This window comes from Lutjanus erythropterus, chromosome 7 (assembly GCF_056507025.1).
Source record: "Lutjanus erythropterus isolate fLutEry1 chromosome 7, fLutEry1.hap2, whole genome shotgun sequence".
In the NCBI taxonomy this organism is placed as follows: Eukaryota; Metazoa; Chordata; class Actinopteri; order Lutjaniformes; family Lutjanidae; genus Lutjanus; species Lutjanus erythropterus.
Genome location: NC_139323.1, coordinates 40,940,718 through 40,952,778, shown reverse-complemented (window position 1 = coordinate 40,952,778; position 12,061 = coordinate 40,940,718). Strand labels below are relative to the sequence as shown.

Genomic DNA, 12,061 nt, shown 5'->3' with positions numbered 1-12,061 from the left:
TGAATAATTCTCTCTATCATATTTTTTAGTCTTGTTTTTGAGGCTTTGTATAAAAAAAACAAACACGTCAAACGTGATGAAGTCACACACAGTCTGACAGTTATTGTTTTTCTTTGTTGTTTCTGGGGAGAACGAGGTGCTGATCCTCTGATTAGTATGTATAGCATGAGTCCTGGCAGCGTGGCATTAATGTCCCGCTGATTAAAACACACCACGAAGTGTAAAGGAGTAAATGCCTCAAATGTTCGGTCGGATGCGGTCACCATGGAAATAGATTAAAAGCTGAAACCAAACAGTGGAAATGGTTACCATGGCAGCCAGCCATGACGCCTTGAGAGGCCCTTTCAATTTCAAGCCCTTGTACTGACAACTTCCAGACAGAGTGTTTTTTATTAAAGCTTAATAGACATAAAAGAGCTTCATGCCAGACATGATCACACTAACATAACCACTTAGAGCGTGTCAGCTCACACTGATACAAGCAATTTACAAACTACAGAGGTAAACAAAGTCAGGTAAACAGTCTTCTGTACTGTTACATACAACCAGATGTTATAAAGTACATTTTATCATGAGTCACAGATGCATTTTTATTTGTAACAAACTACTTTATGCTCAGAGACCAAAACAATCAATATGAGAAGTATCTTTATAGCATGTATGAAGTACAGTATGTTTATCTGTACAGGCTAAGCACCAGGAATGATGATGTTCATTTCAAAATGTGCTCCGTTCACAGGTGCATCCCCTGACGGGCCGCATTCAGCAGTGGACCAGTGCTCTCCAAACCCGTGCCAGAACAGGGCGATATGCAGAGCCCGCGGGGACGGCTACTCGTGCTTCTGTGTGCCGGGCTTCCAGGGCGCTCACTGTCAGATTGATGTGAACGAGTGTGTTTCACAGCCCTGCAGGAACGGAGCCACCTGTGTGGACAGAGTGGGCAGGTTCTCCTGTCTGTGTTCTCCTGGTTACATCGGTGAGTGGACAGAACAGTGCTGAGTCCCCCAAGAGCACTGTGACAGTGAGACCATGGTATTTCAATCCTAAATTAACAGGTGGTTTTGATTATGGCAATCTTTTTTATCTAGCAACATCATTAAGTATAAGTTAAGTTCAGATACCTTCAGAACTAATGACATCGGGACAAATGACAAGCAAACTACGATTATGAACATGGTGAACATTATACCTGCTTCACATCAGTCTGTTCCTGAGTTCCTGAGATAAAAACAAATCAACTTAAAAACTCAGTATCTTTTTGAATTATCAGATATTTCGATTGCTTCAACTTTTAACATGTATTTTCAGGCTAGACTGACTGTAGTGAGTGTCTGTGTCTTTTGTTGTCTGTGTCTGTATAGTATTATGTGTAATTTTATGAGGGATACATTTATATGACATGTTGTATACAGTGTCTACTGTTTTTGGAATTGCAAACAACTTCTGAAGCCTTGCTGTCCACACATGATCACAGGCAGCACACATAAAAGCCTCACTTCATTTTTTGCCCCCCTGCCCTCTGTCTGTGTAGCAGCTCACTCGCTTCCTGACATCTGTCCTGCTTTGATGTTCACAGGGGACACTTGTGAGGTCCAGATTGATGAGTGTCAATCACAGCCATGTCTCAATGGCGGCAGTTGCCATGACTACGTCGGTGGCTTCACTTGCACCTGCCCGTCCGGTTTCCAAGGACACCGATGCGAAATCAACATTGACGAGTGCCAAGAGGAGCCATGCCAAAACGGGGCTCTGTGCATAGATGGGGTGAATGAGTAAGTAGCCCTGCTCTCAAAAGAAGAAATTATAGCCCTTCAGAAAAGCAGCATTGTTTTGTACTTTGCAGATTCCTGATAGATTTTGATTTGTATGATTTTTAGAATTTTACACCTGTAAAGACAGACCGGATTCTGTGAATAATCTGATTCATGTGATTTTCTGAATCTTTGATCGTCTCAGCTACAGCTGTGACTGCGCTCACACAGCCTTCACTGGCAGACGCTGTGAGACACCACTGCCAGCGTGCCGCTCTGAACCCTGCTTCAACAGCGCCATCTGTGAGGACATCCAGGGTAACTACACCTGCAAGTGCTGGCCAGGTACGACAAGCACTTTCTGGCTCAGTTAACAAAAAGATAATGCATTTGATATTTATTTGAATTTTTATTGGGGAGCTCATTCACAGTCAAGGTTGAAAAGACAATTCAGTGCATAAATCACATTTACATAAATACATAATAATATAAACATAACATTTCTCTCTCTTTCATTTTACTTTAAGTAAGTCATCCATTCTTGAAAATTGGGACAAATTATATTCAAGAATAAATAACAAAATAAGTAAATAAAATAACTTAATATAATATAATAATTAATACCAACACTCTAATTACAAGTTCCTTTACACTATTATAGTCATCTTTGTTTCAAAATACATTTTTTATGAAAATGTTGACCCTTTAAAGTTGTGTCTCAGATTTCCATTAACTCTGTCTGTCAGATTTTCTACAAAACATGATTTAATCAGAAACACCCCCTGTCTCACTTCCTGGTTTTAAAAAGTCAGGAATACTGCTTGAGACACAGCTAAATAAATCAGGGAAGAGAATGAATGTGGGGGGTTACAAAACTAGAATTCTGTCTTTATAATTCAGTCTACACAGGATGTCATGTGTGCTGTCCACCATATACATCATCCCCATCACAAACACTGTCTGCTTCCAGGGTTTGAGGGGCGTCAGTGTGAGATCGACATCAGTGAGTGTGGCAGCAGACCCTGCATGCACGGAGGCCGCTGCATCGAGAGGTCCTGGCAGGCTCTGTACGGCAGCGAGCCTCTGTTGCCTGAACGCTACGACCAGCAGCAGGCTGCAGGCTACATCTGCAGCTGCCCTCGAGGAACAACAGGTCATTTATTCTGATTCACCAAGTGGAAGACGTTATGTCTTACACAGGTCTGCAATAATGGTCATACTGGTTTGGGTAGTCTCCAGTACATTCTGAGGTGTGTGGGGACTTGTGTTGTTCACACTGACACACTGACAAAAATTCAAAGTTGTGTTGTATTATAACAGGACTGTGACAGTGTGTATAGATGTCTGATCAGGTGGAACAGCAGCAGGGTCAAAGGTCACATTTAAAAGGAAATGTTTTGCTGTGACTCAAAACATATTGAAACTAAAGAGGCACTCAGAGAGCGCAGACCTGCACCAAGACTAAGTACATTATCTCACAGAGTTTACCAAAGTGAAAAATAATTTATGTATCCCACCTTTGATTTAATGTCTCCTGCCTCGTATGATGCTGCACCCTTCAACCGAGTTTCATGAAAATCAGCCAGCAGTTTCCCCATAATCCTGCTGACAGTCAAACTAACAAACAAACTGCACTGAAAACATGACCTCCGGAGGTAAAAAAAAAAAATACTCTACATACTGCATGTATGTTGTCGCTGCTGGTGGAAACTTTGTACGTCTAAAACCATTAGCTAATAGCTAAGCTAACTTCTCTCCTGTGAACAGCTCTTCATTCAAAGTGGAGGCTGAGTGGACCTATGAGTTGAGTTTGAGGATTCAGTGGAGTTTTAGTAACACACTCTTTTTAGTGTAAGAGTAATAATAATAATATCTTTATTTGGATAACACTTATCAAAACAGAGTTACAGCAAGCAAAGAACACAAAACATACAATAAAATACATTTTAAATTACATTTACACTTTATTCCTGTAATACAAAAACGATGTGGATGTCTGCTTTCTAGCTAGTAACAGCGTGGAAGGTTGGGTTATGACACCCATTTTACAATGTGTGAATCAAATTCCTCCCAACGTTATGTTCCGCCTGTTTCACTCAGAAATACATCATGATACAGACGCCTGATACTCTCAGAATGCTGTTTCAAATGGACTAGACTACTAGTACTATTTGAAATTTTCTGGTTTTGTCGCCCCCTTCAGTCATAATATATGAAATATTTTTTTATAAAAAGAGAAGAAAGACATAATCACATTATTACATGTTCATTTGAGTCTCATGTTCATGCTGTTTCCATCTTACGCCTGTTATGGATGTGAAACGCTTGACTGACAAGGCAGAGGGACGACAGGCACAATGAATCAATTACAGATCAGTTAAATGAGAAGTTAGATCTGATAATTGGTAATACACCATTTAATAGCATTCACATATTCATACACTGTAAAAATGTTGAGAAAACTCAAAATTTCAAGGCAACTTACTTGAATAGATTTTTGAGTTTTGAGTCCAACTCAAAATCAAATAAATTTTAAACTTTGAGTTTTAGAAACTCTCCAAAATGTATTTCAAAAATAAACTCATTGAAGTGAAAGTGATTAATGTTAATAATTAATAATTATAATTGATCATTTCAGTCACAACGATTTCATTTTCACGCACTTAAATAATAACAAATCAGGTTCACAGCTGATTGTGAACAGTTTTTGAAATATGATTTTTTGGGTGTTTCTAAAATGCACAGAAACAAGTTGTTTAAAGTAGAAAAGCAAATTTTCTCAGAGATCAGCAAAACTTTCTTTAGTTTATTTCAAAACTAAAAAAAAAGAGTTAGAGTCAAAACTCCAAAATGTAGTGAAGGCAGTTGCCTTGGAATTGTGAGTTTTCTCTCTTTTTTTACAGTGTAGTATATTGCTGGTGCACAGATATCCAGAGAAACGTTGTATTGTTGCAGGGATGTTACATAAAATTGCACTTTTCAGTTGCGAAAGCAGAAAATTCCAGCTTTCCTCCTTACACAAGACTTGATCTAGCCTTGTAGGTAAGAGTGTGAGCTGCTGCCTGCTGAGAGTTGTGTTCTAAAAATTGACTCTCTGCCAGCCGCAGTGGCACTGACTCAGTAAGGTGGCCAAATAGCATTAGTTTAATCCCCAGGATCTGGATTTGCTGGTCTCCTGACTGGAGCCACTCAGCCCTACGTGGTTGTAGAGAAGTGGACAAGGAGCAGCAGACCTCCGCTGAGGTGACACACAAACTAATATGGTGCAGTTAGACATGTTTGGGGGTATCCTGGAGGGAAAAGTGACGGCATGATGTGGACACCCGCACCATGGATCTGGGGGATTTTGTTGCTTGGAACAGGTCAGAAGACATTTTTGTGTAAATAGATTGTTAGCATTAAGTATTATATAATAGGCATTTAATTCTCGTGTCCTTTTATATTTTCTTCCTACTGATGTAATACAAATAAATTAGTTAACAGCTGACCAAAGTGCATTGATACTGTTCTTACAGTATTTTTCTATCGTGTGCGGTGTTGAGCTAAAGAACATATATTTGTTGCTTCATATGACAAAGTGCCTGCTCATTGAAACCATCTGTCTACAATGTAAATTTCAAATGCTGATAGTATCTATAACAGACCAACACATACAAAGATTTCTAGAGACAAAAACAAACAAATAAACAATGTTAAGAGGTTAATATACAGATAAGAAGAATACCAGCAGGATAGAGAACTGGGATTATTATCAGACAGTTTGGCTTCAGGTGGGGCTGACTTGACTGACGTGTTATCTGAGGAAGAACGTGTTAGAAATTGGAACCATGAGAACAAGTGCTGACAAAATATGGAGGACAATATAAGAGAAAAAAATGGGCACACATCCAGTGTTTTCCTCACTTGCCATGATTATGTAACTTGCCCACATAATACCCTGGTATGAGTGTATGAATGTGACGTGTTTCTAGTAAACAAACAGCAGCAGGGACATCTGATGCTTACAAGACCACTGAACAAGGAACTGAACTTAGGAAGGACAACTGACCCTTCCTAAGCCCCGCCCCCTTATTTCTGTGCTCCAATAATAGTTGAGCAAGCTTGGCACCCAGCAGAACCCCAGTCAACCTTCTTGTTTCCTGTTTGCTGTACTTAGATGTTATGTGCTGGGCTTATCATTTTGACTCAAAGTTGTTGTTAGGCGACCTGTAAACAACATGTATATCTTAAATTTGATAACAATCAAAACATTCAGCCACTAAGAGTTGAACTCCAGCTGCCCCATTCCATTTCAGTGGTTGCCAGGTTGCTGTAGTGCTCGCCCAGTAGTCTGCCTTCCCAGATGCACACTGCAGTAAATAACAACAACCTCCAAGCTGCAACCTACATGTTAAAAATGGCAGATTAGCACCTGGGACACTAATGGTATGAATGTAAACAAGCTAACAGTTGTTGCCTTTTCTTTTGTTGTGGTTTAGCGATTTTAATGCCGGGGCTCGCCTACTGATGTGCAAATGTTCCACCAAAACAAGTTCCTCCCAACGCCATTTTGCAGTAACACTGTTGCTACATCCCGAGCTTAGCTCCGCCCAAGATGTTTGTGATTCGGTTGAAGAAATGCAAACAAAACAGGGTGTGTTTTTTTCTCCTATAGCAGAATGTGCACATGTAGAGCCAGACCTTTCTCCAGCTATGTGAGACCAAACTTCATTCATCTTAACAAAACTGTACTTTTATTCTGCATCTTCCTCAAAGCTCCATGGATGTATTAATATTATCTTTAAATTATTTATTTATATGAAAATGTTAGATAATGTCAGCAAAACATTATTTAACTAGCTAGCTAATCTACATAAATAGCTAGTGTTTTGCTAACATTATCCGACTTAAGAAAAACTGCAAAGGAGTAAGTTGACTGAGGTTCTGTCAGGTATCAAACTTGCTCAACAGTTTTTGGAGCACAAAGAAAAAGTGAAGCATTAATAATGCACTCTTCAGCGAGCAAAATTAGTTTTAGCTAAAAACAGGCACAGTTAAAAAATGATAATTTATTTTGTTTATAAGACACTCAAGGACACTTTACAACAGACAAGACAGTCAATACAGAAAATGATACAATAATTATAATAACAGCAACAGTAATGAAGCACATATACGGATAAAAGAGTACATTAAATAAACACATTAAGAAACACCAGGAAAAGCTAATCTAAAAAGGTGTGTATTCAAATCCGATTTAAAAGAAGCAAAAGAAGTTACAACATTTAAGAGCGTTTAAGTTTTCTCTTGTTATAAAAATAAGAGTTATGTGACTTTATTGTATTCTTCTGCTGACAGGTTCCCTCTGCCAGGAGGTGATAAATCAGTGTGACTCCAGTCCCTGTCAGAACGGGGGCAGGTGTGAGAGCCATGTTGGAGGCTATGTTTGCCACTGCCTCAAACAGAGTCATGATGGCTTCCTCTACGGAGGTGTAAACTGTGATGAGAGGCTGAAGGGCTGTGAGGGACATGAATGCCAGAACCAAGGCTCCTGCTCTCCTTTCCTGTTGGATGGGACTCACGGATACACCTGTTCCTGCTCGCCAGGCTACACTGGACCCCTTTGTAGGACCCCAACCACCTTCTCCTTTGAACGCAGAGGCTATCTGCTGCTACAGAGCCCCCTGGTGGATGCTGAGCTCTCCTGCAACATCACCCTCAGCTTCAAGACTGTCCTGCCCAGAGCGGTGTTGTTCCAGAGGAACAGCAGGGGGCTGCTGCTGAGCCTGGAGCTGGACGAAGGGCTGCTTCGTCTCACGCTGAGGAAGGAGGCCTCTGCTGAGGCTGAAGCAGAAAGTCCACACTTGGTCCTGGAGCTTCCTCACAATGTCACAGATGGAGAGTGGCACTCCGTAGAGGCTGTGCTCCATAACTGGGTGCTCAGTCTGAAACTCTTGGATGATGCTGAGAGCTGTGGGAGTCAGCCGTGCCACAAGGTGGCCCCAGTCCAAAGCACCCTGGCCGGGCTGGCATCACCTCCTCAGAACACTTTCATTGGAGGAGTGTTTCAGGACTCAAATGGCCCCAAAAAGGACCCACTACTTCCAGCATTCATTGGCTGCATGCAGGACGTGTTTGTGGACTGGCAGCTCATCGTCCCTGGGGAATGGCTGAGTGACTCTGCCGTTAACGTGTCCCCAGGCTGCAGCCACAGGGACCGCTGCCTGGACGTGCCTTGCCAAAACAGAGGACAGTGTGTCAACCTGTGGCAGAGCTACCAGTGCCGATGTCCAAGGCCTTATGAGGGGCAGGACTGTGAGGAGGGTATGTTTACAGCTGTGAAATAACAAGAGAAACTGGACAGTCCAATAGCAGCAACACACTGTTCGAATGAACCTTAACCCTGACTCTACTGGTCCCATCAAACATAGAAACGAGAGGTTTGGGATAATCACCAAAAGTAGATATGAGACTCACCCAAGTCTTTAAGCTTCAAGCTCACCTGATTAATCAAGATCGGAGGAAAGTGTGCCAGGTCAATCTCACCAAATTTCTTAAGTGGGTAATTAGCTAACATCCTCAACAGCTGAAGTGTAGCATAAGATAAGGGAGTAGAGATGAGGCCAATCAAAAGCCACAGCACAGTAGAGGACAGAGGCAGAGATCCTCTTATCTGACACACTGGATTAAGGATACAAGAGTTTCTATTTTAGAAATACACGGAACATGCAAGGAGATGTCACAGCATTCAGTAGACTGCTGACGGCTGTAATCAGTACGTCTGAAACAACGTGATCAGGAAAATGAAAAAGCTGCAGTGAGAATTTTTCACTTAAGTCTCCCTTTAAGATATTGAATAGTTTTCCACTGAGGATATCTGTAGCCTGTTGAGTCTATCAAAGCAGATTACTGCACAGTGTCTGGTGGGATACTGGCACACACACGCACACACACACACACACAAATACACACACGCACAAAAACACACAGACACATTGAAGCTTTTTGAAGGTTTTTTTATATGACCTAAAATGCACTGTATGTCCTCTCTGCTGTAGCTTTGTGTTCTCAACGTCCTGCCTGCTTTATAAGGTGACAAACCCACAGTGGAAAGTGCTGACAGAGGACACAGAACACACAGAACATACAGAACATGAGGGCTGGTGGCTGCTTAAATTTCCTCTTCCTGTGCTCGTTCATCTCAGAATCATGAATTGCTTAAATGTCTCTCACTTCAGTTAGTTAGCTCTGCAAATTTTGATAGGAAATGTTACGCAGCAGACATATGCAGCATGTTCCTCGATCGTATGTCGGTGCAAGACAGCTCAGATGATGTCAGCATAAAATAAACTTATATCCTAAATGGGCAATATGGTTAAATTGGAAACTAAAGGCCATATTTTTAAAAAACAATCATGAAATTGTGTAATTCGAGCCTAGATACACCAGAAAATAACAATTAATGAATTTTCCAAATTATTTACATGTGCTTTCTAACCATCTGTGGTCTTCTACCAAATTCAACTGTCTAAACCACAGGCAATAAAAGTGTCGACAAATGATTTTTGCTGCTGCCTCCTGGTGGTTGGCTGCATTAATAACTCCCATCAGTGATAATGGGTGCAATTATAGTTTAAAAAAAAATACAGTTATCACTAAAATAACATACCTATGTGTGTTTTTACAAGAGACTTAAAGTATGCATTCAAAAGTTACTTTCCTCAGTAATTAATTCAATTACTTTTGAGAGAAGAAACTAACTGTAACTTTGAAATTTCAGTCCGAGACTGCTGCTAGAGTTTTGTACTTGGTGGACACTGACATTAGATTACATGCACCTCAGCTCTCTTTTCTTCTACCTTCATGTTATCACAACAAACAAAAGACTGCAAATAACTGAATTCTCAGACTTTTAAAATTCTTTTGAACCGCAGAAATGAAACCTATAGTGCTTACTGGCTGTTTAGAAGTTTTTAAGGTGTTGACACCCAGCCAACTGGCTTTTCTCTCATCTTTAAACTCTCAAAACATTTCCTCATCTCATCACCTTTTTTCCCTTTTTTTCAGAACATGTGACTGCACGCTTTGGGAGCGAGGACTCTCAGAGTTATGCAGTGTTCACAGTCACAGACGATCTGGGTCACGACCTCTCCATCTCCCTCTTCCTGCGTACACGGAGGCACAATGGACTCCTCCTGGTGCTCGCCAACAGCAGCAGCCAGTACCTACACATGTGGCTGGAGGACGGCAGGGTCACCGTTCAGCTCAGTGACTTTGAGAGCCTGAAGTCAGAGACTGTGATTAATGACGGGGAAATCCACTTTGTCAGTGTAGAGATGGAGAAGGATCGCATGGCACTGTATGTAGCAGCTCAGAAACAAGCAGAAGTGGAAGTCAGGACAGTCAGTGTCCAAGCAGGAGACACTGTGTATGTGGGAGGTCTGTTTGGAAGAAAGATGACTTCAGTGTTTGGTGGATATTTTAAAGGCTGTATTCAGGACCTGAGGATCAATGACAGGAGGCTGCAGTTCTTTGGGTTGGACACGTCAGTCAGCTCTTTTCCTCTGGAGCTCATGGAAAACGTGACTGCTGGATGCTCAGGGGACAACGCCTGCAGTGTGAGTAAAAAAAAAACATGTTGATACCCTTTGCTTCATTAATATTTGATAATATTTTATTTTCAGCAGTTTCATCACTTATCTCTTTAGTTGTTTAGGACATGCAGAGCTGGATTAAAACTTCAAATTCACTTCAGTCACTCACACCTATGACAGCAGTCACAGGCAGTATAATTACATCAGACAAATATGAGGCATTTTGTAAAAGTAAGCCCTTGTATCAACTTCTTGTCCTCAGATGAACCCTTGTTTAAACGGTGGGATGTGCTTCTCCATGTGGGATGACTTCACCTGCACCTGCCCTCCCAGGACAGCAGGGCGTCGCTGTGAAGATGTCAGGTGGTGCGAGCTGTCACCCTGCCCCACACACTCAGAGTGCAGGATGCTGAACCAGGGATATGAATGTAAGCTGCAAGCAGACTTATTTTTAATTTTTATTCAGATTGTTTCTTTAGTCATTGGAAACCAGTTATGTCCAAAATAAAGGACCAGTGTGTAGGATTTAGTGGCATCAAGTGGTGAGTTTGCAGATTGCAGACAAACTGTTTGGTTTGTCTGTTCTGGGCTCCTGTAGAAACATGGGGATGCGACATAGTGGCCTCCATGGAAGAGGACCCACACCTGCTGCAGATATAATCAGAGTAAAAATAAATTGTCATCAGATAAATAAACACTCAAGTAAAGTACATATACTGTACATCTAAACTCATGAAAAAGTGTAGTACTTTGTTACTTTCTGCCTCTGGATATATAATTGGTTCATTCTAAGGGAACAAACTATTTTTTTTATTATTTTCAGGTTATTATATAATAAAGAAAACACACTTTTGAGTATTTTCCATTTCTTCCACATTCTGCCAATTAATCTACGTAAATCTCACAAACTGGACCTTTAGGCAACAAAACTTCATAAGCAGATTGAAGGTCAGGCTGCAAGTTTTAAGGTCATGTTCAGACCAACAACAGGATTAAAATAAAAATGATCATTTGAACATCTTCTTTTGAAATTTGTAGGAATATTTTTTTTTCAGAGCTGAGACCAAGTTCTTTTAGTGCATAGGCCTAATTATTAGATATTCAAGATGTCCTGCTGCTCAGGAGCTGCTTGACACAGTCATATTACGAGTTCCAAACCTGATACTCGAATGATAAAGACCCAATTTAAGTATTTAAGGAGTCAGACTCAAGTCAACAGCTTTGGCTATGAGAAACTTTGAATTAGAGTTTAGAAAATGATCCAACATCTGAAAGTGTAGTAACTGTCAGAACTTGTAAACTTATAATCAAACGTCCCTCTGTAAAGGCTGAAAATGTTAACATTCAGTATTAGCTTTTTTTTTTTTTCTTACCAAATTCACCTTTACACTGAGGTCACGTTTTGTCATGTTATTGACTCTCTCTCCATGATATACTTCTTGAGTACATAAAGACGTAGATCTGGGATTGTTCTTCTCTTGACCTACAGTATCTGTAGGTTACCTAACCCTTAACCTCATTTGTTATTGACCTAATTTGCCTCTATGTAACTGAGTGATACAACCTGCTTGGTTATATACCAGCATCAATCCTCCCACACAGTATGTGCTCCGTAAAGCAGGATTGGCCCGAGGCCAGCTTATCTTTTTCTTTGCTCGGATCAGTGATGATTTCCTCGTCTGTCCTGAAAGCCACTCCACGTTCAGTAATTAACTTACTGAGGATACCTGCTCCTTA

General features: G+C 40.8%; 1 protein-coding gene across 3 annotated transcripts in view; it reads left to right on the top strand.

Annotated features, from left to right (window-relative positions):
* crb1 (crumbs cell polarity complex component 1) overlaps nt 1–12,061 on the top strand; it is a 30,412-nt gene that overhangs the window by 4,532 nt on the left and 13,819 nt on the right. For 2 of the 3 annotated variants that reach the window (XM_084723794.1, XM_084723796.1), the window contains exons 2-8: nt 740–976; nt 1,577–1,772; nt 1,957–2,096; nt 2,722–2,904; nt 7,089–8,054; nt 9,798–10,348; nt 10,587–10,752. In XM_084723794.1, the coding sequence (XP_084579920.1) occupies nt 740–976; nt 1,577–1,772; nt 1,957–2,096; nt 2,722–2,904; nt 7,089–8,054; nt 9,798–10,348; nt 10,587–10,752 (2,439 nt within the window). Of the gene's footprint in view, nt 1–739; nt 977–1,576; nt 1,773–1,956; nt 2,097–2,721; nt 2,905–4,981; nt 5,114–7,088; nt 8,055–9,797; nt 10,349–10,586; nt 10,753–12,061 lie in introns of those variants that run through there. The other variant, XM_084723795.1, reaches the window with a different exon arrangement.